Genomic DNA, 23517 nt, shown 5'->3' with positions numbered 1-23517 from the left:
CCATCTTGATTCTCTGTTTATTTTTAATTTAATAAAAACCCTGTGTGTGTCCCCCTGTGTAGCTGCAACAGGACAGCGGGCCCACTGTTCTGCCTGCTAAACGCCCATCTTCATCACTGACAGCCGCGGGGGGTAGCCTAGTCTTCACAGCCAAGCCGACAGATAGCCCATAGATAGGCCTCAACAAACAGTGACATAATTTGTGGACGGGCTACGTTTTGCTTACTAATAATAAAAACACTGTATACTAGCCTACTACTACAACAACAACAACAACCATAACAACCATAACAACGCACAGAGAGAGAGAGAGAGGCACAACCATAACCTACCGAGCAGCAGCAGTCGATGCGTCTGTTTATACTCCCGTTTGAGCTCCTTCAGCGCCCTGTCAATATTCTTACTGACTTTCTTCGCCTCCTTCTCGGCCTCCTTTTCCTCCACCAGCAGTTTGTCCCAGTTTTTCTGCTTTTGGGCGCTTGTCTTCTGCAGCAGCTGTAAGCGTCGGCCACGGTCTTTCCCTGAGGTCCCCTTGCCGCCTCCTCCGCCGCCCCCGTTCTGTATGAGCACACCGTCGGTACCCGTGGTGTCTCCACGGCGGAGCTCCCCGGCCGGGAGCCTGGCTGCTGGGTCCCCCGGGCGCACCGGGCCGCTCGTCTCCCCGGCGGATCCCCCGGTGTCTTCCTGGCGAGCTCCCCCCTGTGAGGCGCGGGACGGCACGGCTGATCCCGCGTCCGGCTGGTCCGAGTCCGAGGTAGCGTTGGAAATAGAGCCGCTCAGGTCCCCGAAGAGCCGGGGACGCAAGCTGTAGCACAGCCCCATGTTGAAACCAGTATCTGCCTGTGAATGTGATTTCTCATAAATTAAAATAGCAAAAGCCGCCGTTTGTTGCGCCACCAGCCCTAACGCGCCATCGTCACATTGGTGCTCCAGCGGTGCGATTTAAATCCGAATTTGATCCGAAAACGTGAATGAATTATGCTCCGACATTTGCTACATGTCATTTTGCATTTTCACCAGTCAGCCTACGCTTCGTAGTTAGTGGATCACCTGATCCTTTAGTGGACACTGCGGGTCCACCTTACCGTAAGTAACCAAAAGCACAACCTTGGAGGAAAAACGCAGCTATCCACTGTGCAGATGGTCAACAATTTAAGTGCACGGTTGTTAGGTGCAATGCACGGGCACGTCACGTTACTACAGTATAGCCATTTCGAGAATGCTGGTCATGATTTTCATTCCACACATTTCATGCCTGCATGTCTAGAAACCTCCCGTACTGTAGCCTACTGAACCTGCCCTCCATGTAATCTGAGACATTGTCTCTAAGCATTGTACACGCTTTCCCTTATTTAGACCAATTAAGATCGTGTAGTAGCCTATATTTCCATCCAAAAATTAGGCTACTGTACAAGTCTACTGGGAAAATGACACATAAATAAAACTGTATGCTATAACATTTAAATGTCACATGGCTTTTATTTGGGTTATTTTAATACACAACACAGATATTTAATATATAGCATATATGGTCTGCAGTCCAGTGTTCTGCTGTCACCAGCCTCATATCACACAGAATATCCTAATTCACACCTACATGTAACCACTAATCAGATTATATTCACAAACATTATGTCCATGTGTGTCCATCATAAATTTGTACTGCCTATTAAAGCTTTCACATGTGGACCTTTTCCATCCCCACCCCCTTTTTTTCCAAGTACGGATTCCAGGAATTAAATATTCACAAATGGGTGTCTTTGGTCTTTAATATATTATGTATAACTAATCAGGGGTCTAAAAAGTTTGGGATTACCTGGATTAGAAACAGGGGCCAAATGCTAAAATCAGATGTAGGGTTGGAAACAAACCACAAGATGGCGCAATTATAAAAGGATTGTGCAGGGAATTAAAAGTGTACCCTGGGTTATACAAAGCATCATACTCTGAATATTATGTAACATATTGTGGCATTGGCTACATAAGAGCTTCAAAACTATATTTAACGTTAGAATTTCACAATAATCTTTACGCAGAATGAAAGTCAATGCTTTATTTTACAATAATCTGGTGAAACTGTGCTGTCTGCTTGTTTGTCAAGAGTTGCAACAAGGTGCACCGTTGCTCTGATCACCTTTAAAATTTGCCAAAACACTTTTCAGGGGTCTGGAATTAATCTTGTGCAAAAAAGAGAAAAAAATATGCCCACGGGGGGCACTACAGATTAATATTTTAAGTTTTTAGGCCTTCACACTCACAGAGCCATTGTGGCATCATCAGCATCCCTTCCCTGCTTCCCACTGATGATGTCATTGATGATGTCCCTCGAGTGACATCACTAATGACATCACAATTGATGTTCTCCAAAATTATATATAGGCTTTTATTTTCAGTATGCCCACTAATGCCTCTCAAGACCCTACTATAGTGTCAGACACATCTGTCTGTTTCATGAACAAAGAAAGAGTGTTGGATTTAGGCTTAGACTGATATTTCATTTTGCAAATATTTTCGGTCAATATCAGATATCAGCCAGTAAGTATCATCCACTCATGAGATTTGATTTTCTTTCAGCATTTTTTTTATTAATCTAAATTGCATTAATCAATAATAATCATTAATGTATTCCAATTATTCCTACCAATGAATAGGTGGGGTGGAGACTTTTAGTCTTTCATAGGTTAAAGACTGTTTTAGAGGCTTTTCCACCCTGACAAGAAAATTAATGTTTCAACCTTCAAAAAACATGATCAGTTGAATCCTACAGCAGTTGGTGTTTTATTTTGTTTTCATGACACGTGGGAACTGAGATGTTTCCAACCTGAAGAGAGGACAGTGTATGATGGTGACACTGAGTAACACTTGTGATGAATCTAATAGTCTGCAGTACATCGCAACATGGTTCCATTTTCAAACTCAGTGAACTTCAGAGGCAGTAACACTGAAAGAGTGAAAGATGGCAACAGCGTTAATTCTCTACACAAAGAGAGAGACACTGGTTAGATTATCTTTGATTTGCACCAGTGAGATGATGGTCATGTCATGTGTGACAGAATCTGGTCAACTTAAAGCCTCTCCTGGCTTCCCCTGCAAGCCTGTTCCCCAAGCGGATTCCAACTGAATCCACGTCCCCTCACAGGGGATCGCCCCTCCTTTGTCTGCCATGAAAGATCAGACTAGGACAGGTGAGACACACTGGAGATTTGAAGCAGCTGTAGTTTTCCACTCTCCCTTGCCAGATAGATTTATCCACCCTTCACCACCAAGGCACCATCTGCAGAGAGACAGGTACAGTAAAGGTGGCAGCTCATGTTTCATTTCAGCGTTTCCAGAGGAGATGGCCGTGAGGTAGCAGCAGCAGGATTGAGCAGTGTGAACTCTTGATCTGTAGAGGGAGGTAATGTTGCGTCTGTGCTAATGATGACTGACTGTTGCAGTAGGTGTGGGACTGTCTGTCCTGGCTCCTCGCTGAAGGAGAGGCAGGGCTTGGTGGCTCTGGAAGATGAGCGTGCTCATGGGCAGGAGCACTGGTGGCCATCAAGAGGTGAGTGCGGGCTGAGTTTCCAGAGTCTGGTAGTTGAAGACACGCTAGGGTCTGTATACATACTGTATTGTGGCTGTTGTACTCATCTTGTTTTGTCTTGATTAACCCCCCTGAGTGACTGTGCAAAGTGCTTCGTGATGCTAGACCCAAACATCCACTATGTCCTTGCATAGACTTGCAGAGTGAGAGAAGATTTTGAGTGTAAAATTGTGCTACTTTGAGATGAATGTTTGGCTTCTTCTCCATCCCTCTTGACCTCCCTTCCCCCTCATCCCCATCGCTGCCTCTCCCGGTTCACTCCTGTCGCCCCCTCCACCATCTCCAAACTCATCACCTGATCTAAACCCACAACCAACCGTTCTCACTTTGTTTCCCTCCACAACCACTCCTCTCTGTCCCCTCTGACTTGCACAACACTGAGTGGCAGTAGTCTGCGTCCAGCTTAAAATAGGCTTGCCTGGTCTTGAGTTAGAACGTGAATTGTCTATAAAACGATGCATTTTAATGTAGTGTAAATTTTTCACATAACATCAACATTTATTTTTGGCCCACGGCCCTCTATCCGGATACATTTTTGGCCCTTCATAGGAGAGAATTTGGGCACCTCTGACCTACACAATGGATGGATCAAGCTTGTAATTCATCATGCAACATTATTCAAAATAACAAGACAGCATTTTGAAGCATGTGGCAAGTGACTCTTGTCGATTTGTCGGGCAAAATGTTTTAATTTTACTGGCTTTTGGTGCTTGGCGGGTGTTCATTTTGGACCCTGGTCTAAACTTTCTGGCTGTATTGTCCTGATGATGTGTAACCCCCACTCATCTGCTTGTCCAAGCAATTTAAAACAAATATACTTGTAATCATTTGGAAAGACTATTTCATCCAGCTCTTACAGTCAAATCTAGTTATGTGAAATGTTACAGGCATTCAAGTGAGTAGTTTTACAAAGTAGGGTTAGGGTGAGTTTCCATTTGCCTTAACTTGCATTATCACCCAACCCCTATCACAGTGTAATGACCACTAACGACCAGATTCCTTAATTACTAGTAGATTACAAACTGCAGGGAAAGATAATATAGTTTTGTAACTACAGCAGCTAATTACAACATTACACAGACAAGGCGAGGTCAACGTAACATGCCTCCTGTTTCTCATTCTTCTTCTCCTGCCCTTTTCATGATAGTTGACCGGAACGGCGTATCTGAAATGAGCTCAAGCGTCACATTGTAGTGAAACGAGGAAACCTGTATTATTCATGATAAGTTGCCCATCACACACAAAGTGCATATTGCTTCCCCTGTATCCCTTATTCATGAGATCAGGGGAGTATTAAGCAGCCAGGGAAAGATCAAATGTCCATCCAAGACTGAGGCGGGAGATCAGGCTCCAGATCACTTTCTTTATCTGAAAGATTCATTTTGGACTTGGAAACAGATTCATCCACACTGCTATCAGTGAAACTTACCTAACCCTAACTGCTGCAAAGTACACCAATAAGGATAGTCTTTGCCAAAGTAACAGATAAGCAGCCTCTAAAAGGAAACACCCTTGAGGATCTTGAACTATCCAAAGCTATCGTGTAAATTTACGTGCAAAGGCAAGGCAAGAGATCTTGTTTATAAGATTAGAGGTATTTGTAATTTGTGACTTGACTTGTGACAGATGTTTCTACCAGGCCAATATGTATTTTACCAACATGTGTAACGTACAATAAGCAGGGCTAACTTATATGTGGAGTGTGCACTATGTGGTAGGTGCACATTATAGTTGATAAAGGATATAGATCATAAAGCTGTTGAAATTCTCAGTCTGTAAAGGGTAATACATTGTTTTCCTTGATATCCAAACGTAATCATATTACATTAATGAGTGGTTTACGTTACTGATTACCGTTTTGAGCAGGTAATCAGTAATCTGTGATGGATTATATTTGGAGTGTTATTTTCATGAGCAACACCTTCAACCCAACCAAGACGTACATGTCACCTATCCAGAAGAGCGCAACAGGAGCGGCTGGACAGAGGATCACTCTGGTACCGATAGGAGGAAGCTCTGCTAGTGACTCCAAACAGGCCACTCTTTATTTCCCCTGTAGTAGACTATAGTAGTAGTAGTAGACTATTATACTTGACTGGTGATTGAAATATTCTATTATTGAAGTCAGTGAAATAGTTATCATCTAGATGTATCTCTGTCTGAGAATAATTTGATAGCAGTATATACAGTATAAATATATACTTCAAAACTTAAAATACAGGTACCAAAGTATGCTTCATCAGATGCTTTTGGGAAGAACTAAAAACCATCACAAGGCAAAATGTCAAGTTACTGTGAACCTCAGTATTTGTATATTGCTTTTTTCCCTTAGATGAACCTACTAATAAAACCATATTGAAGGAATGTTTATGAACAGACAGCACTTGGATTGCTAATTACATTTTTTCATAATGATGTTGCTTCGATGTATTGGTTATATACAGATGCACACAAAAATACCCATGTTACCCACAGTCAAGAGTCATGTGGTCTCTTTAGCCTTCCAATGACGATCTTCCCCACCATTAGTGCGCTGGAAAGAGATAAGAACACTTTATTACAGGCAGGAAAAGTGCTGAAACGGAAATGTACGGATGTTTATTTCAGTACTTAAGTTTTTCAAAAGCAGGGACCTCAAACTCAACCAAGAGTCAGACAAGGTCAAACTGTAATCACAGTGTATTTACCTTGCTAAAGCCATTAGACCGGCTGGCATGAACTTCCAGGAGTTGAGAAATCTCATCCCCATCACAACAGCCAGTGTTCCAGAGGTTCCTGCATTTCTCAGCGAAGGGGAACAGAGTGTTTGCAAAAATAAATAAAAAATAAATGCAGTTTGTCGAGTTTTAACGAACTGAACTTGCTCACCTAGTGAAAGCCAGATGTTCTTGGGATTTTGAGATGCCAGATAAGCACCGATTCCAGCCAGAAGTCCAAACAGGAGGCCTGCGACCAGAGAGGTGACACTCCCTGTGTAGGAAACAGTCATATACTGAGAGTTAACAAAGTCACAAAACAGCCCAAATCAGTAGGGTTTCTCCATGGAAGTACAGACTCGAGTTAGGCCAAAATAGATCTTTATTCATTATCAGATGGGGGTTCCTTCCTGAACACAGCTACATAAAAACAGTCTATGAAACTAGCAACATTTGATTTTCTTATATTCAAAGGGAAATTCCACCATCAGATACTCTTACACAGTACTAATATATAGCCAGCAGCAGACAATTTGTAATTTGTCAATGTATTTAAAGCACTGTTTTGATTTTGTGTGTGTGTAGGCGTATCAACTGTCCATCCTCCTGCTTTGCCTACTTCTACTTCAGTAGTGGTTTCCTACATTTCCCAGAATGCCGTTCAACAGCTGACTGGATCTATTCAGCAGATGGTTGTGTAGGTGGATACAAAAGGAATGTCCCAATAAGTGGACGAGTTTTCACAGTTGAGGAAAAGCAAGATACTAGAGTTGTTCCTTAGCTCAAAACACAATATTGTGGCTGCATGTCAGTCTGGTATATTGAGTCTAGCCTCAGTGGAGAAATGTTCCTCTGCCTCTTCTACAATGGTTTTTCCACTTCTCTTCTCTAAGGGAAAAATACACCACAAAACAACAGAATGGACTAAACAGTACCCTGTCCTGGTGCTCTACGCTTTTACTCTTTCTGGACAGCAGAGGGCGCCTGTTCACAGTCACACTGACATTTCTGGACAACAGAGGGCGCCGTGCTGTTCACAGTCACACTGGCATTTCTGGACAGCAGAGGGCGCCGTGCTGTTCATAGTCACACCACGCCATTATATATACGGTAGTATTTTCCAGGTCTGGAGAAGTTATAATAATAAATAAAATTTTGGAAAAGTCATTACATTTTTATTTACGGGGTTGCTGATTTTTTCTTTTCTTGAATACAGTCAAATAACCAAAAAAGCTGTGGCTGGCTCGAGACCAACACTGAAACCCACACAGAACGATCCTATCTAAATTCTCCACCAGAGCATTTTATTTTAAACATAATAGGGGGTGCACCGTTCCTGGAGGTACTGCAATACCAGGTCGATGCGTGGAGTGGACGGAGCAAGCCCCTATTCCATCTCCCAGTTCCAAAAATCAATTTAATATATGGTCCCCGGGTAGGGGACGTATCAGATATTAAACTGATAAGAACAGATACTACACTTGATCTTAGCCAAAAGGCCGAGAAGCGATACTCCTTTAACTGGCGGACTAAAGGGGGCATTCTCGGGGACATCACTTTGACTGACGGGTTTGGACTGACTGACATTATAACTTCAAGACCATTCAAGAAACAACGAACAAAAGTATGATAACCTTAAACATGTCAAATGCCTTACAACCCAAGGAAAACATGTTATTTTATAAGAAACGAGGGGCTAGCGAATGCAACTTCTATGCTCTTCCTCGTCACGTGGTTCGTTCTAGTCCAATAGGAAACGGGAATATCGGAGAACGCGAAATACCATTTAGCCTACTACGTTAGCCTGAAACCTACGTGTATTTTGTATTAATCTGCATGATACATATGGAATGTCCCTGTGTATCTGAACAGAGCAGTCATTATCATCATAATCCTTTCTCTTCATTTTTACCAATTCCTCTTCTTCTTCCTTAGTTTTGAGGCGAGTGCAACGGAAAGGTGCATTACCGCCGCCTACTGGACTCTAGCAACCACACAGTACCTACACGCCCTGCTAACGACTACTCAGTGGTGTACCAGAAAAGAGGGCAATACGTTATTTTCAATATAATTCCAACCATAAGTAACACAATGACAGAATGTATGACCTACCTTCTCTAATAAAACATCAAAAAGTGTGACATGTATGTAGGTCTGGATTTCCCACATTCAGTTTCTACCACATAGGTTGGGTCACCTTGCCAAGAGATGTAATCAGTCTGGGTTTCAATTGAGAGTTTTAGTGTCCCATAATGGTCTAAATCCTATTTCAGAGGCTTTACATTTCTACACTGACCAAATTCTATTGGCAGCCTCTGTACAAAAATATCTGTAATTGCAAAACCCCACATCGGTCAAACCCATGTGTGTCACTTCTACCTGCTTTCACATAGCCCATGATTCCTCCAGATGATACCAGACCAGCATAGCTGAACCCAATCCAGTCTGTAGTCATGATGATCAGCCTGGGAGAAACTGTCCAGGAAGTTATGGTAGATAATACTTTTACAACTCTGCATCAACTTAGCAGCAGCTTACAGACTCATGTCAGACATTTCGTCATTAAAACAAAACAAGACTAAGACTTATAACTATAATTTTAACATAATACCTGTATTTTGCCCAACACGAGTTGAAGTTTGCACCAGCTTTGCAGCAAAAAGCTTCCAAATACTTCACTTCCGGGTTCATGTAAACACATTTCAAAATAAAATACACTTACAACTTTCATTGGTTTTAATTCTAAAAGGACCTTATTTCATAGATCATATTTGTAAATGTATGGAAATTACCAGATTTCGCTGATACTACAGACATAAAAATGGATAGTCATATCCCTGGTAGAGCAATTACATAAAAAAAAAACTTTATACAAACTGCTTCATCACCACCTAGTGGTAACTATAAGCAAATGCATTATAGTCCAGAAATGCATAATACACCAAATAAATAAGACCAACCCCAGATATAAAATGGCTCTTCAATATAATTTTTTTTTATTGTGTTTGTTGTTTCACTTCCTACCGCCCTTTTTCTTCTTTTTAGTTTTACTCTCATCTTCCATAATGACTTCCTCTGTTGCAATTCTGACTCTCTTTGACTTTGAAAGCTCCAGGGCGAGTTCTGTGGACAGACACAAAACAGACAGGGCATGTTAGACAGACACACTGCTACAGGACACACACTGTTACATTGCTACATCTCTATAGGGGAAGATAACTGAGCATGGACACCCTGCTTCACATTCATACAGTATCACACTTTCACACTGGAAGCTGTCCAGTGCAACCAGTCATCTACTGGGGAACACTGGAAAGCCACTTAAAGCCACTTTCTTTCCCTCCTCCCTTTTCTCCCAATTGTACTTAGCATAATCACAAACTTATCTTACTTGGAGCAAATTATAAGAACAGTTATTCCCCTCTCACCATGCAAACAGAATATCGCAATTGAAACCCAATTCAGGCCGTCTCTCTCATAATGAAACCCGTGTGATTTTCTGCAGCACTGCACCTTGAGACGTGGTTGCCTGAACGGCTGGAGCCTCAGGAGTCTCCTGTGTTGACGAAGGCTTCCACACAGCCAGGCACGTCAGTCTGGCCGTTGTGTTCACTTCCCCCAGCAGGGTGGGAGACTCCAGCTCCTGTGTGGCAGAGTGGCAGACAGCACGGGCCACATGGCTAGATTAGAAACAAGTGCGGCCTTGGAAGCCCTGCCTGAGGAGGCTGGTAGCCTGGTAACAACAGTGGCATCTTGTGAACTAGCCTGGGTAAACCCAGCCTCCACGTGACCTGTTCTCAGACCTGTTCTCAGTCACTACATAGTGACTGGGAACTCTGAGAGCAGATCACGTGGGGGCTGGGTTTACCTAGGCTACTTGTGAACCACTTCTTAAAACTCCCCCCCCCCCTCCTCCTACTGACAGTAGAGCTGCAACGATTAATCGATTAGTTGCACTAGTGACCAACTATTTTGATAATCGGATTGAGTACATTTTGAACGGGGGGAAACGAGTCAAAATTCTCTGATTCTAACTTCTTAAATATGAATATTTTCTGGTTTGTTTACTCTTCTATGACAGTAAACTGGATATATTTGGGTTGTGAACAAAACAAGACATTTCATGACATATTGGGCTTTGGGAAACATAATTTTCTGACATTTTATAGACCAAACAACTAATCGACTAATCGAGAAAATAACCGACAGATTAATCGACAATGTAAATAATCATTGGTTGCAGAAGCCCTAACAGACAGGCTTTTACACAACTTTTCTTTATGCGTTTTTATTCTTGCAATGGCAATTTTTGTTTTTTATTAATGACTGTCAATTTGAATATATGAATATGAATATCTCATTAGATTTCATAAGCTACTGTATCATTGCAATTAAACACATAACTTTTATTATCAGATATGACTAGCAAACTGGGGAGGGGGGGCGACAGGATTTTAAAGGTTACACTGCAAATGTGAATGTGTATGACGACTTAATTAAAATGTTCAAAATGAACAGCAGGAAGAGACTTGCCTCTTTCAGATAGAGTTTCCACATTTTGATGAACCCGTCGTTTGAAGCCGTCACCAACACACAGTAGTCCTCCATACTGAAGCTCTCAATTGCTTTCACCCTAAAATGACAAAAAGACAGAAGTTTGCCGGTTTTCTATACCGTATATTTTGGCATTGTACTGATTTCAAGGCATCTTATGGTACAGCATCAGTAAGTTTCACAATGTTGAATGTGTACATTGAGAATTCCAGTTTTATTCTTGTTCATTTGTATGGTTGTTCAATTCCATTTAGAAATGCAGATGACGTGTAAAAATAAAAATCATTCTGTTGCATAAAGATGTAATGGGGGTAAATGCGTTTCTGGTATGGAACTGCTATTAACACTGAACCAGCTTTGGAACTGAAAAGTTTGCAACAATACGGCGTTCACACTGAACGATGAGTTTCAAACACAAGCACAGTTGGTGGGGTGAAAAACATGGTGCGGGTCATGGACCTGGAAAACACAGTGTGGATCATGTACCTGGTTTCATGTGCCTGGAACTCACAGAGCCACTTCTCTGTCCCCACGTCACACAGCCGCACTGTCTCGTCATCTCCTGCCACGACCAGGATGGAGTTCTGAAAAGCAAGTCGGATCACAACACATTTAAAGTTAAAGGTGCAGCGTATAGCATTTTTAAACATCCGTAATGTGGTAATGAATCATTGATGTTAAAATGAGACCACATTAAGACAATTTAAATTATGTTATTGTATGTGGCACACTCTAGCCATCTAGCACCTCAGCTAAAACAAAGCACAGAAATAGGTGTTTGAATGCAGTTTGAGCTGGTCTGACTGAACAGCAGAACTCACAGTTAGGAACTTAATGGATGAAATCCTCTTGGGGTTAGTGACTGTTCCAATCAGCGAGGCTGTCTCCAGGTTGTAGACGTCCAGCTTGTCATTGATCACCACCACATACTTATCCCCATCTGGGGACCACCTGACAATGTGCGCATCTGATAAAAGTGAGGATTTTTTTTTAATGTATTTTCAAGAGTAAGTATTTCTGAAAAAGAAAAGATAAACGATCACTACATTTCACGATTCAAGACACAACTTACTCTGTTTGATGTTCTTGATGAAAGCTGATCTTCCGTCGATCAGATTCCATGTTCTAAAAGAATGAGACATGCATGAACAATTTTTGATGACTTGTCTCATGAATGAATTGCCACAGACAGAGTTCCACAGGAATGAGTCGGGAAGACCTGGAGGTTAGGTTTTTGTATGGGGATTTTGGTTAATGCTTGAAATAGGTCTGTGGTTAACAAAAGTTTATGAAACAGTGAACTTTGTGTTCAGCAAGATAATCTTCATAAATGCGGACCACTTTTATGATTTCCGAAACGTGTTTTTATTTAACGTGATTTTCAGAAAACACATCAAAAGTGGTCCTCATTTGTGAATATTATCTTGCTGAGCACAAACGTTGCTGTTTCATAAACTGTTGTTAACCACAGACTTTATTTCATGCATCTATAACTGAAATTCCCATACAGAAATCTCATTGACTTTTACACGTAAGAACCAGGAAGTGCAGGGACCTCTGGGTAAGCCTATAAAAATACATCATCCCTGCGGTACACTATTCACTTTCCCACAGAACCTGGATTGTACCTGAGAGTCTTGTCTGTCCCAACTGAAAGTGCAAGTTTCCCAGAGGGATGGACAGACAACGATGTGACATGGCCTCTGGGGAAATCAAAAGATTAAGCGTGTTACTTTGGCTTGATAACAGTGATGAATCATGATCATATAAAAAACACTGTCGTGCCTTTTGCACGTCTTGTGTTTGTGCTTACTTGTGGGCTCTGATGGACTTCAGGCACTCCCACTTCTTCGTGCTCCACACACATATGAGTCCATCCTCTCCTCCGCTCAGTAAATGAGAAGCACCATAAAACTCAAGACAGGAGATGGTGCCTGTGCAACAAAAAGACATCTGTCAGCTGTAAAGATCACAAGTTACTGTCCTTGACTTTTTGACTACTTGACAAATAGTGAAAGCCACTGAGGTCAATTCACTGATGACATTTGATGTGTCTTGCAGCGGCCTACGTCTGTAAAGTTGGCAATGTGTCTAAAACGTGTCTACAACATGTCTGCAGATGTCTGCTTAAATTAAATTTGTTATTTAAGTTTGTTATTTTATGACTGTGTGTAAACATCTCCATCTTGGTCCTTTCTACTCTCACATCATTTCCTCATGCATTTGCAGTGTGGAATGGCTGGTGGGGACTGAATTACATGAAACCAGGCTACAGATATTTTTAGACTTCTTTAGGAAGCCTCAGTGGGAATTTAACCAGAAACCCAGGCAATGGTAAAGCCAATAGGAGGACCTCAGCTATTTATCTCCCTCCATGCAGTTGTGGACCCCTGCTTGATGTCAAACGAGGCTGGAAATACATGCATGCAGTCCACCTTAAACTGAGACCTTCCAGCCTGTCCTTACCATCATGATGTAGCAAAGCTCCATGTTCAACCCCCTTCTTCATGTCATACAGCTGGATGGTCTCATCTTTGCTTCCTGTGACAACAAATCTCTCGCTGGCTGCCACAGCTGATATGGATGCTGTGTGGGCGTGATGTGTGAAGTCCGCCTTGGCCGTCCACTCCTGCAGGAAACATGAAAGGATGGCGAGATCCTTATGGGCCTTGGAATCATTTGGAGTCTTTTGTGACTGCCAGTTTGAACCAACTTACAAATTAACGTTATAAATGGTTTGGTTTTGTGTGAGACTCCCCTGATCTGCAACTATCTGGCCAACTCCAGTTTTTAGACACTACAGTGACAAAAGATAAGACAACTGTGGCCTTATAGGAACACCAAATTCAGTGACTGACAGTAGTTTTTACCTTACTTAATCTCAGTGGGTTATTGGTTTAGATAGATACACAAATTTGCCCACTTACTGCTTCCTCGGTGCACAGTCGATAACCAAAGGCGATCTGCTCGTAGCTCCCAGCAATGAGCTCCACCACAGGGCCCATGCTGCCACTTGTAGCTGCTGAGGGCTAAACGCTAGCTAAGTTAGCTTGAACGTATTATTCAGGCTTCAGCTGTTGCTGTTTGACAACTAAACTTGAGTTGGAGAACACTTTAAACAACAATGCAAGACGGAAATATATATCTCCCCAAAAACAAAACGTTAAACGAGGCAAACAGTGTGATAAACCAATTTTAACATCACATCTGACACTGTTTTGGGAAAACACATGATACCACAACGTGAGCTCTGAGCTGAACTCGCGCCTGCGCATTGTACGCCATCCTGCTTGTTCCATCGGCTTGATTTTGATTTTCAAAATAAAAGTCGAGATGTTTTCACAGCGTTTCTCTTACTGCTGCACATGGTTTCTCCTCCATTCCAGTGAACCATAGAACAAGAGTGTTATTAATTTTTTGAGCATCTATAATTACAGCGTGGTGCTTGTTAATAATGAATAACGTTATGAACTTGAGGAGAACGTTTGCAAAATTTTGAGATAAGGTAAAAATTGATCAGAAACCTTTAGCGTTATGGGGGTGTTTTGTTTATCCATTAAAAAGTGTGGGGACCACCATGGAGATAAAGAAAAACAGTTAGTTAAAATCATTCAAATGGGCAACTACTGTAGGAAACAGCTTCAACATGTGGAAAATGAAATGCTGTTAGTTGGCATAGCATAGCAAGATATTTGGCTACTTGTAGGCTGAATTTAAACCCTTAATGCTAATGCTAATGTTGACTGTAGTGCCACAATTCACAACTGAGACAGTATGTTGCAGGGGAAATGGAAAAGCTGTTTCATCCTAAGGAACAGCCCAGCCTATCAATATTCACATATTCACTTGTTATCCACCTAGATCGTTTTGTGTTGGTTGCCTGAGTTTTGGAGAAATCAGCCTAGAGAGTTTTTCTGCCTTATCTGTCCAATGAAATTGTCATTTTTTCCACAGCAGCCATAGCCTACTACTGGGAGGGACTGAGACGTTTTCGCTCTCGTGTGATTGGTTGGCTCTTTTTGGACAACTCATTGATTGACGTTTCAGATAACTGTTCTCGATGAAATGGTTCAGTGTTTTGAGGGGATGCAGCGAGGAGGACACAACTTTTTCCATTGAACGACGTCATGGCGAGCAGGTACGTTTTGCTTGCCGTCAGATCGTAGATACATCACATGATCCTCCAGCCAGCAGCATAATAGACGTCTTTTTCTTTCAGTTCCTGTTCAATTAGTATCAGAGTGGTATACACTTTCAGACACTTAATATCATTCCACCATTTTTAACGTGCTTTTGATTGAAGACAGATTTATTTGACGATACTCTTCTTGATTGTTTTTGCTGTTTTCAGTTGAAGTTTGGTCAACAACAGTCTTTCTGTGTAGGCTACTTGAAAAACAGGCGTCCTCTGTCCTTCACAAACAGCTGCTTGCTTCTAAGCCTACTGGAGATTATAGGTTGTGCCCCAAGTGTTGCGCAGTGGATATCTCTTGATGTTTTTGAGGAGCAGAGTTGGGTCTGTGTGTGTGAGAGCACATGCCTGGTAGTGATTAGTGGGCTGAGTTATACAACAGAGCAAACAGGATGCAGTTAAACTATAAAGAGCCTCTGTGTATATAGACGCTCATACTGCTCTTCCTTGTGATATTCATAATTGTGTGCCAGATATTTAGAGAACATAGAGTTTCTGTCTGAGCTATGCTCTCCTGTCAGTTGCTTCTTACTCATAGTTTTCCACTGGCGCTATCATACATGATTTGATAAGATGATGTTTTATGGCATTTCTGCTTTATTAGAATAGACTGGAATTTCCACTCTTCATCCGCTAATGTGATAATTATAACAGCCTATCTAAACCAAATTAATTGAAGCCAGAAGTCCAGGAAGATGTCTTATGAAAGTATATTTATTACCATACATTCTTTGGCAATATGTATTGTCAGAGGACTGAATCTCAATGTACACATTCTGATACGTTATACAGAGTCCAAATATTCAGCGGTGATGTCACAATTTGACATACGCTTTATAGGCAAAGGAAGGCAGAGAGAAACAGAGAGAGGAGGGGTGATGACTTGACTTGGAGCCTACAGGGCTGCCTGTCTGTATCAGCAAGGTCAACCTCATGCAGTGGGTGAAAGTTTGTTTTGACCTCCATGTGCTGTGGAGCAGAGGGTGAAGAAATCTCCTCCTATGTATGTGCGTCTCCATTTCTGCATGTGTGAGATGTCTTATGACTAATAACTCATAGCGTTAATTATGTGTATGCAAATATTAGCTTATTGATTAGGAAATGCCAATGGAACTTATATTTTTCTCCAACATTAGATGATCAAGTTGTTATAATGATGTGAAACTCAAAGTTAGTTTGGAGAGTAGGCGGCCCAAAAATGGCAGAGCAAGCAAGAAAAGAACAGGTGCAGTGTTTCACTTGACTTTGCAAAACGAACCACCACTGTTCATCTTTGATATGTGGATACAATGACTTGCCACTAGTGTGTCAAATTTCACTGGCATTGTCTTTAACAAAGTGAAAAACAGGGACAAGAGGAGTCGTGGGAACAAAATATATACCACAACAAAGGCTTTCATTTTGGCTTCAGGCTCTGGGAACCCACATGGAATGTTAACCAGATTCTGTTGTTGGGATGTTTATGCACACATGAAAAACAAAAACAAACTTATTGTCATCTTATGGGACAAACCTCATCCATGTGACACATAAACATTCAAAATTAAATTATAAACATAGAGAAAATTCAATTTGAAACAGGATTGGGAAATGTCATTATCTACTGAACCACTTTTTTCTCTATACATGTTAAATCAAGGATGGTGGAGATTGTCTCTTACGACACATTTCGCAGGTTTGAATGATTAAATGATTGAATTAATCATTGGTGATGAAAATGCCTGACAGTAGCCTCAGAAGGTCAGAGAGGTGCTTGCTTGTGTTTAACTGTGTACGTTTGAGGAAGCCTAAAAACAATCAGTCATCAGTCAAATGAATACAGTGAAGATAAGTCAATCAAGGTTATCATACTTCAATTAATCACTCTGTGAATGTTCAGCTTCAGGGGAAAATGGGAGAGATTGGAGAACTTTTATCCCAAATAATCTATTCTTTGGACTCTCTCTGGAGTGGGAATGAAAAGTAAGAATATGAAAATTTGACAATAACACCTTACAAAGGGCAGTTGAGCCATCACAGTTGCTGCACCTTATTAAATATTTTGTCCAGTGATTCGTTTGCTCTTTGGGTTCACTCATTGAACTGCTGTTTTTGGTTAGATTCCAAAGTGTGTTAAAATATCAGATAAATACATTTTAATCCCAGAAAACTGCTCAAACCTGTTGTGCCATTTCCATTTTGTGCATTGTGACGTTAACTTGTTTGTTTTCTTTGCCTCTCCACAGTCAAGGGATGAACGAGGAGCTGTCTGAGGTGCTGAACCAGCTGTGGGGTCTGGACACCAATCGCCTCAAGCCGGGGACCGACTACACCATCAACCTTCAGGTCAGGACCGAAACTGTGCAAACTCTGTCCAGAGAACTCTGAACCAGAAGCCAACTGTTTTATTAAAATCACATGTAGCAAATGGAATCAAAAAAGAGAATGCAACTAGAACAGTATTCTGTGACAAAACAAAGAACCATTTGACACCACCTAGAATCTACGTGATGATAAACAATATTATCATTATGCAATCAATCAATATAAAACCATTATGCCAACACAGGATACCATTTTGCCATTTAGCTATTGTAAAATGATAGCCTCACTTATCAGATAATAACTTACGAATATCAAATTATCAGAACAATCATGATTCTACAGTATATATCTATAAAAGGGGCAAGTGGGCAATCTCTGTCTGTTTGTTTCAATTTTTGTCCCACTGATGATGTCATAGGTGATATCATAAGAGCAAAATCATCTTATGACATCACTGATGATGTCATAGGCACTGATGATGTCATAAAAGCAGTCATAAGAGCAGAATCATCTGACACCACTGATAATGTCATAGTCACTGATGATGTCATAGGCACTGATATTGTGGTTTTTTGGTTACACTCGGGGAATTGTGACATCACTGATGATGTCATAATGTCTATGACATCCACCAGCGATGCAAAGTGCATGCCAATAGAGCTGGCGAGGCCACGCAGCAGCCGAGCTGTGGTCGAGGCCGCACCGCGGCCGAGCTGCGTATTTATATGTTATCTTTATTACTTTGTTTTAAATCTTTATCTACTATTTCCTTAAATTGCTACCCCATTTTTAGCTGCAACCAGCACTCTGCTGGTTGGTTGGTTGGTCGGTTGGTCAGTCCACAAAAAGTTCACCACCCTTTAGCGAATATTTGTTTTTACGCAGGGAAAAGCAGGCTATGTGGCCCAGGGCAGTAACTATGCCAGAGACAAGGCCAGGGCTCCGCTCTTCTCCCACGTCAATGAAGACAAACTGAAGAGTATCGAGACATACGCCCGTGAGCATCTTTTTTCATCACATTTCACGTTTTGTCATGCCACTTCTCTACCTTTTTCAAGAGGTCACTTTCTTCTCCCGCAGATTTCATCAACTTGCTGGACAACTATGAGATGTCTACAGGTGTGTCAGAGACCGTCACTTCAGAGGAGATGACGGAGAACCACCTCTTCCTCAATGCCATACTGGAGACCGATGTTATGAAGGTGCAGTAATGATAAGAGAATCATGTCCAAACTGCATCTGCCATCATGGCCAATATTACTCACACACTCAACAATATACTGATCCGTGCGTTTGGGTAGTGCAGCGGTAGACTCCCTGCCTACCAACACGAGGGTCGCAGGTTTGAGGCCCCATGTTTCCTCTTGCTTGGTAGGACGTCCATACAGGCACACTTGGACATGTCTGCGGGTGAGAAGCCGGATTAAGGATATCTGTCCTGGTCGCTGCACTAGCGAGAGGGGAACTGGGGGGAATAGCGTGATCCTCCAACGTAGCCTGGGTAAACCCAGCCTCCACGTGACCTCTATCTATGTGCTATCAGTCACAAGACTGTTGTGACTCTTGTGACTGATAGCACATAGATAGAGGTCACGTGGAGGCTTTACCTAGGCTACCTCCAACGCGCTACCTCCTGCCGGTGAAACTCCTCGCTGTCAGGTGAAAAGAAGCGGCCGGTGACTACACATGTATAGGAGGAAGCTGCTAGTCTACATACAACTCTCCCCAGATCGGCGGAGGGGATGGAGCAACGATGACTTGTTTTTGCAGATATATGTGCATCCTTTTTTAACCCTTAACTAACCCATTTCCCCATCATTTCTCAATGATGAAATGTTCATCACATCTTATTTATTTATTTTTACTCATAGTGTGCTCACAAGTATCTGGTCAGCAAGGGGCAGTCGCCATCAGACCAGATGCAGTTCAAGAGGCAGCTGTATGACATTTGGTTCCACCTCTACCACCGGGACAGGAGCGGAGGGTGAGTTTCACTAGAACAGTCTAAATATACAGAGTCTGTCCCAAAGGTTAATGAAAGATCACAGTTATCACCTCCAGTGAGCTCCAAATCCCATTCCCTACCAACTGCAGGGCTGTTGTTCTGCAGCTAAACCAGCTGACCTTCCTGGTGAAAAGATGACTTTAGGATCAATAGAGTATCCAAAAATATATACACAAATATATTCTCAAGAATGTACATTTGAACCCAGTTTAGATCAGTCAGTTCTATGCATTTATGCATCCGGGTTGTTCAACTGGTAGAACGCGTACAATTAAGGTAGTCTCTCAAGGCAGACTGTCTCTTCTACAGAGACAGTCTACTCTGTACCTCATGCCCACAGAGCCTAGTCAAAGGAAGTTGGGGGGGAAACCCTGCTTCAGACTGGAGGAAGTTTGAACCGATGCAGGTGATTGGAGAAATACAAACTGATGTCCCGGCTAAAGGCGGGGCATCCAGGACATCCTCCCTATCATCGCTCATTATTTTCCCTGAGTTTCCCTTTTCGTTTTGGCCAACTTTCTCCTCTCCGAAGTACAGACGGGTAGGTGGAAGCATTTGAAAATTGCGGGAACCAATGTGTCGGTTTTAAGAGCTTAATCCTTCACCCAGTGACCTAGGTTAGAATCCGACCTGTCGTTGTTTGCTGCATGTCCTCCCCTCTTCCCCTTCCTGCTTTCCTGTCGCTGTCTAGCACATACTATACGAGGGATCAGCCGAGCAGCATTTTGGTAAACAAACTGCGTCACTGGGTGGCAACGGCAATGGAACCCTATGGAGCCCAAGTGGCGCGAGGCTTGAGTGGCTGACTCTAGCCAGTTAACTCTGTTTACATTTTAAAAACTGTGACAGTTCACACAACTTTAACACGACATGCATATATTATACATCAAACTCTTGAGCTACTTCTGCTCTCACTCAGAATGTCAAAATATAAGCGATGTGATGTATCGTTTTTGAGATATGAACGTTTGTTTGACACAACTCATACTATTAACTGCCGCGGCGTTCCGCATTTCTGGGTGTCAAGTGACGTCACGCTGATCCCTCGTATCCTATTAAATAAAGGCAAAATGCAAAAAAAAAAAAATCTAAACAAACAGACAGTAAACCTCCAATGTGCAATATACATAGATACTCTTGAGTGTCAGAATAACAAATGAAGAATTCAACATTTTGTATAGCATATAGTTCATATTTGACTCCTGTTTAAAGGAGAGTGGTAGTTGTCTCATTCTTAGTATTTTAACCTTTATTTAGAAAGTGCTTATGAGTAACAAAGGAGACAGAGGCCATATGTGGCCAGTGATGACACACAGACTGAACAACTTGACTATCTCTGGACATAACCACTTCCTTTTCTCTGTAGTGAGGATTCCTGTGGATTTGAGCATGTGTTTGTCGGAGAGACCAAGTTTGGCCAGGAGATCATGGGTCTTCACAACTGGGTCCAGTTCTATCTACAGGAGAAACATGACCACGTGGACTACAAAGGCTACAAAGCAAGGGCCAACAAAGATACAGTAAGAGAATAAACTGCCACTGTATTGTAACCTTGCGAGGCAGCTGGATTCACGTGAGATCATGAGATCACGATCACACGACAAATCCATCTTACCCCGATCCAATCTATTGGTTTGAATCTGAACCACCAGTGGTTCGCACCAATCAGCATCCTATGAGGCAGCTATGGGCGGCCTTTAGGTGTGACACTAGCGAGAGCGAGCCTGTGATAGACGTGATAGACAGATGGTTCATCCAATCACCTGCCAGGTATTTTTTGAAAGTGCCTGCCCTTTGAAACGGTTTCCCGAGCAACTCGTTCCCAGATGGTTATGTGAAAACAAACCATCTGGCAACGTCAGTTTAACCGTATTAGATCTTCGTATGTGTCATGAATATACTGAACATTGCATTTAGTGATATTGATTCTGCAAAAAAGTCTTCATAGCCTCTTCTTTGGCCTGATTCTTTGGTCTGTATATTGTGTCACTTGTGTTATTCCAATGGCAATGGTAAAAGTAATTTTCCAGTTTCCACTGTGAGCTCAGTTAAATACTACTAAAACTACTGTTACTACTAACAAATCCCTGAATTGCTGCTGCTGTCTGCCTTCCAGTCAGAAAGTACAGCACATCAGACATGAGTTACACTTTAATGAACTATCTTGTTTTTGTTTATTTCTATCTTTTTATAGCCTGATGAAGATGACCACGTGTTAAACCTGCAGTTCAGCTGGAAGGGGCTGGTGAAGCCGATCGGTGGCTCCTTCATTGGTGTCAGCCCCGAGTTTGAGATGGCTATCTTCACCATAGTCTTCCTCATGTCGACTGAGAAGATGACGTCTGTGGTGGTGAAGGTGGATGAGTACATGCTGGAGTTGGTTGTCTATCGGCATGGGCGATCCATTGGCACCTCCTACCCTAAACTGCTCAGCAGCAACAACAGGGATTTGTAATATCCCTCCACCCTGGCCTGTAAACTGTTTACATCATATTCAGCTGTTATGTAAACATATTTTTGATAACCTTTGAAATAGTCCCTATGCAGTATACATCTATCTATATCTATAAAAGTGAGCAAGTGGGCACTGTTTCAAGTGGGCACCGTTTGTTTCAATTTTTGTCCCACTGATGATGTCACAATGTCTATGATATCATGATGTCATCAGTGACATCTTATCGACCAAAACATCTTATGACATGGCTGATGATGTCATAGGCACTGATGATGTCATAGGATGATGTCATATAGACATTGTGACATTGTGATGTCATCAGTGAGTGATGTCATCATGATGCAAAGTTGAGCAAATGTGCACTGCGCATGCCAATAGAGCAGGCGAGGCCACGCAGCAGCCGAGCTGTGGGCGAAGCCTCCGAGCAGCGTGTGCGAGCTGCATGGCCAGCTCGGCGAGATGCAGGGCGGGTGATACTGTAGCAAGCCCCTACAGTGGGCGAGCCTAGGAAGATGCCTAGTTTTTAGACAAACTCAGATCAGGTTCATTTTGCACAAAATCTTAGACTGAAATGAACTAAATAAAGGTAATATTGTAGCCTAAACCTGCTGATCTTGGTTGTTATTAGTCACATTTCTGTTTGATATTGTGCCAAAAATAAAGCTGTTTGTATTGACAAAGATGTCGTCACATTTGTATTCTCCACTCTCCCGTGTTCTAAGTGCCTTGGTCAGGGGCACTGACAGTTAAGTTAAGTTAAGTTATCCTTTATTTATCCCCTTGGGGAAATTAATCCTCTGCATTTGACCCATCCTCTACTAGGAACCTTCCTAGAACTAGGAGCAGTGGGCAGCCACTGTGCAGCGCCCGGGGACCAACTCCAGTTCTTTTGCCAGTACCTTGGCCAGGGGCACTGACAGGAGTATTAACCCTAACATACATGTCTTTCTTTGATGGTGGGAGGAAACCGGAGCACCCGGAGAAAACCCACACGGACACGGGGAGAACATGCAAACTCCACACAGAAAGGACCTGGGACGGACCGGGGTTCGAACCCGGGACCTTCTTGCTGTGAGGCAACAGTGTTAACCACTGAGCCACCGTGCCGTCCTGGAGTATTACAGTACATGTCTTTTTGATGGTGGGAGCCTGGGAGGAAACCCACGCAAACATGGGGAGAACATGCAAACTCTTGCTGTGAGGCAACAGTGCTAACCACTGAGCCACCGTGTGCTAGATCAGTGGTTCTCAAAACTTTTTCCATGTCAAGGACCCCTAAACTAGACCTCCATTTGATAAGATTTTGTCCAAGTGTCCCCCATCTGATCAGATTTTAGCTTAGTTTTAGTTAATTAATTATTGTTTTGGTGTATGGCTCCCCTCATTTGTTGCTTCCATGAGTCGGGTTGTAACATATGAGGGGAATCATACACCAAAGTAAAAGTTAAAACAATAATTTAAAATTAACGGAAAATAACCAGACAACACAAACTACATTAAACAAACAGATAAAAAAGGTGCATCGTGAGGAGGGAGAGTCTGAAGGTCTTCTTAAACCCAATGGGCCCAGGTGCACCCAATCAGCTTAACGACCCCAACCACCAGGCTCCTTCCTGCAAGACGGCCATGAAAATGGGAGTCATCACTTTTAGATGTTTTATTACAGAAAGTGTATAAATCCCATGACATCTTGAAATATCTTGAATCTCGACCAAAATAGTCATCTGT

General features: G+C 42.2%; 3 protein-coding genes across 5 annotated transcripts in view; 1 reads left to right on the top strand and 2 right to left on the bottom strand.

The window, feature by feature from the left end:
- The window catches only part of gnal2 (guanine nucleotide binding protein (G protein), alpha activating activity polypeptide, olfactory type 2), a gene marked incomplete at its 5' end in the record, with an annotated part of 68240 nt that extends 67418 nt beyond the window's left edge, over nucleotides 1–822 (bottom strand). For both annotated transcript variants that reach the window (XM_083659117.1, XM_083659118.1), the window contains one exon: nucleotides 333–822. In XM_083659117.1, coding sequence (XP_083515243.1) covers nucleotides 333–822 — 490 coding nt within the window. The remainder of the gene's footprint in view (nucleotides 1–332) is intronic.
- Nucleotides 823–5952: 5130 nt separating this feature from the next.
- Nucleotides 5953–14070, bottom strand: pak1ip1 (PAK1 interacting protein 1). 2 transcript variants are annotated; one of them, XM_083659669.1, is made up of 14 exons: nucleotides 13761–14070; nucleotides 13300–13462; nucleotides 12647–12767; nucleotides 12462–12536; nucleotides 11906–11958; nucleotides 11655–11800; nucleotides 11320–11417; nucleotides 10813–10912; nucleotides 9793–9922; nucleotides 9304–9402; nucleotides 8659–8754; nucleotides 6452–6553; nucleotides 6271–6358; nucleotides 5953–6135 (listed from the first exon to the last, which is right to left on the bottom strand). In XM_083659669.1, exons 1-14 carry the CDS (start codon nucleotides 13836–13838, stop codon nucleotides 6066–6068), a joined length of 1419 nt encoding a protein of 472 aa, XP_083515795.1. In that variant the 5' UTR covers nucleotides 13839–14070; the 3' UTR covers nucleotides 5953–6065. The 2 variants fall into 2 exon arrangements, with proteins under 2 accessions (XP_083515795.1, XP_083515796.1); XM_083659670.1 differs by having other exon boundaries at nucleotides 5953–6116.
- An 820-nt stretch (nucleotides 14071–14890) lies between these two features.
- Nucleotides 14891–22460, top strand: LOC310797079 (uridylate-specific endoribonuclease C). Its single transcript, XM_083659367.1, has 7 exons — nucleotides 14891–14971; nucleotides 17251–17350; nucleotides 18215–18326; nucleotides 18410–18531; nucleotides 19201–19313; nucleotides 20701–20854; nucleotides 21529–22460. Exons 1-7 carry the CDS (start codon nucleotides 14961–14963, stop codon nucleotides 21787–21789), a joined length of 873 nt encoding a protein of 290 aa, XP_083515493.1. The 5' UTR covers nucleotides 14891–14960; the 3' UTR covers nucleotides 21790–22460.
- Nucleotides 22461–23517: the final 1057 nt, after the last annotated feature.

This window comes from Poromitra crassiceps (assembly GCF_964638095.1).
Source record: "Poromitra crassiceps genome assembly, chromosome: 23".
NCBI lineage: Eukaryota > Metazoa > Chordata > Actinopteri > Beryciformes > Melamphaidae > Poromitra > Poromitra crassiceps.
The sequence above is the reverse complement of the archived record's forward strand: the minus strand, read 5'-3'. Positions and strand labels throughout refer to the sequence as shown.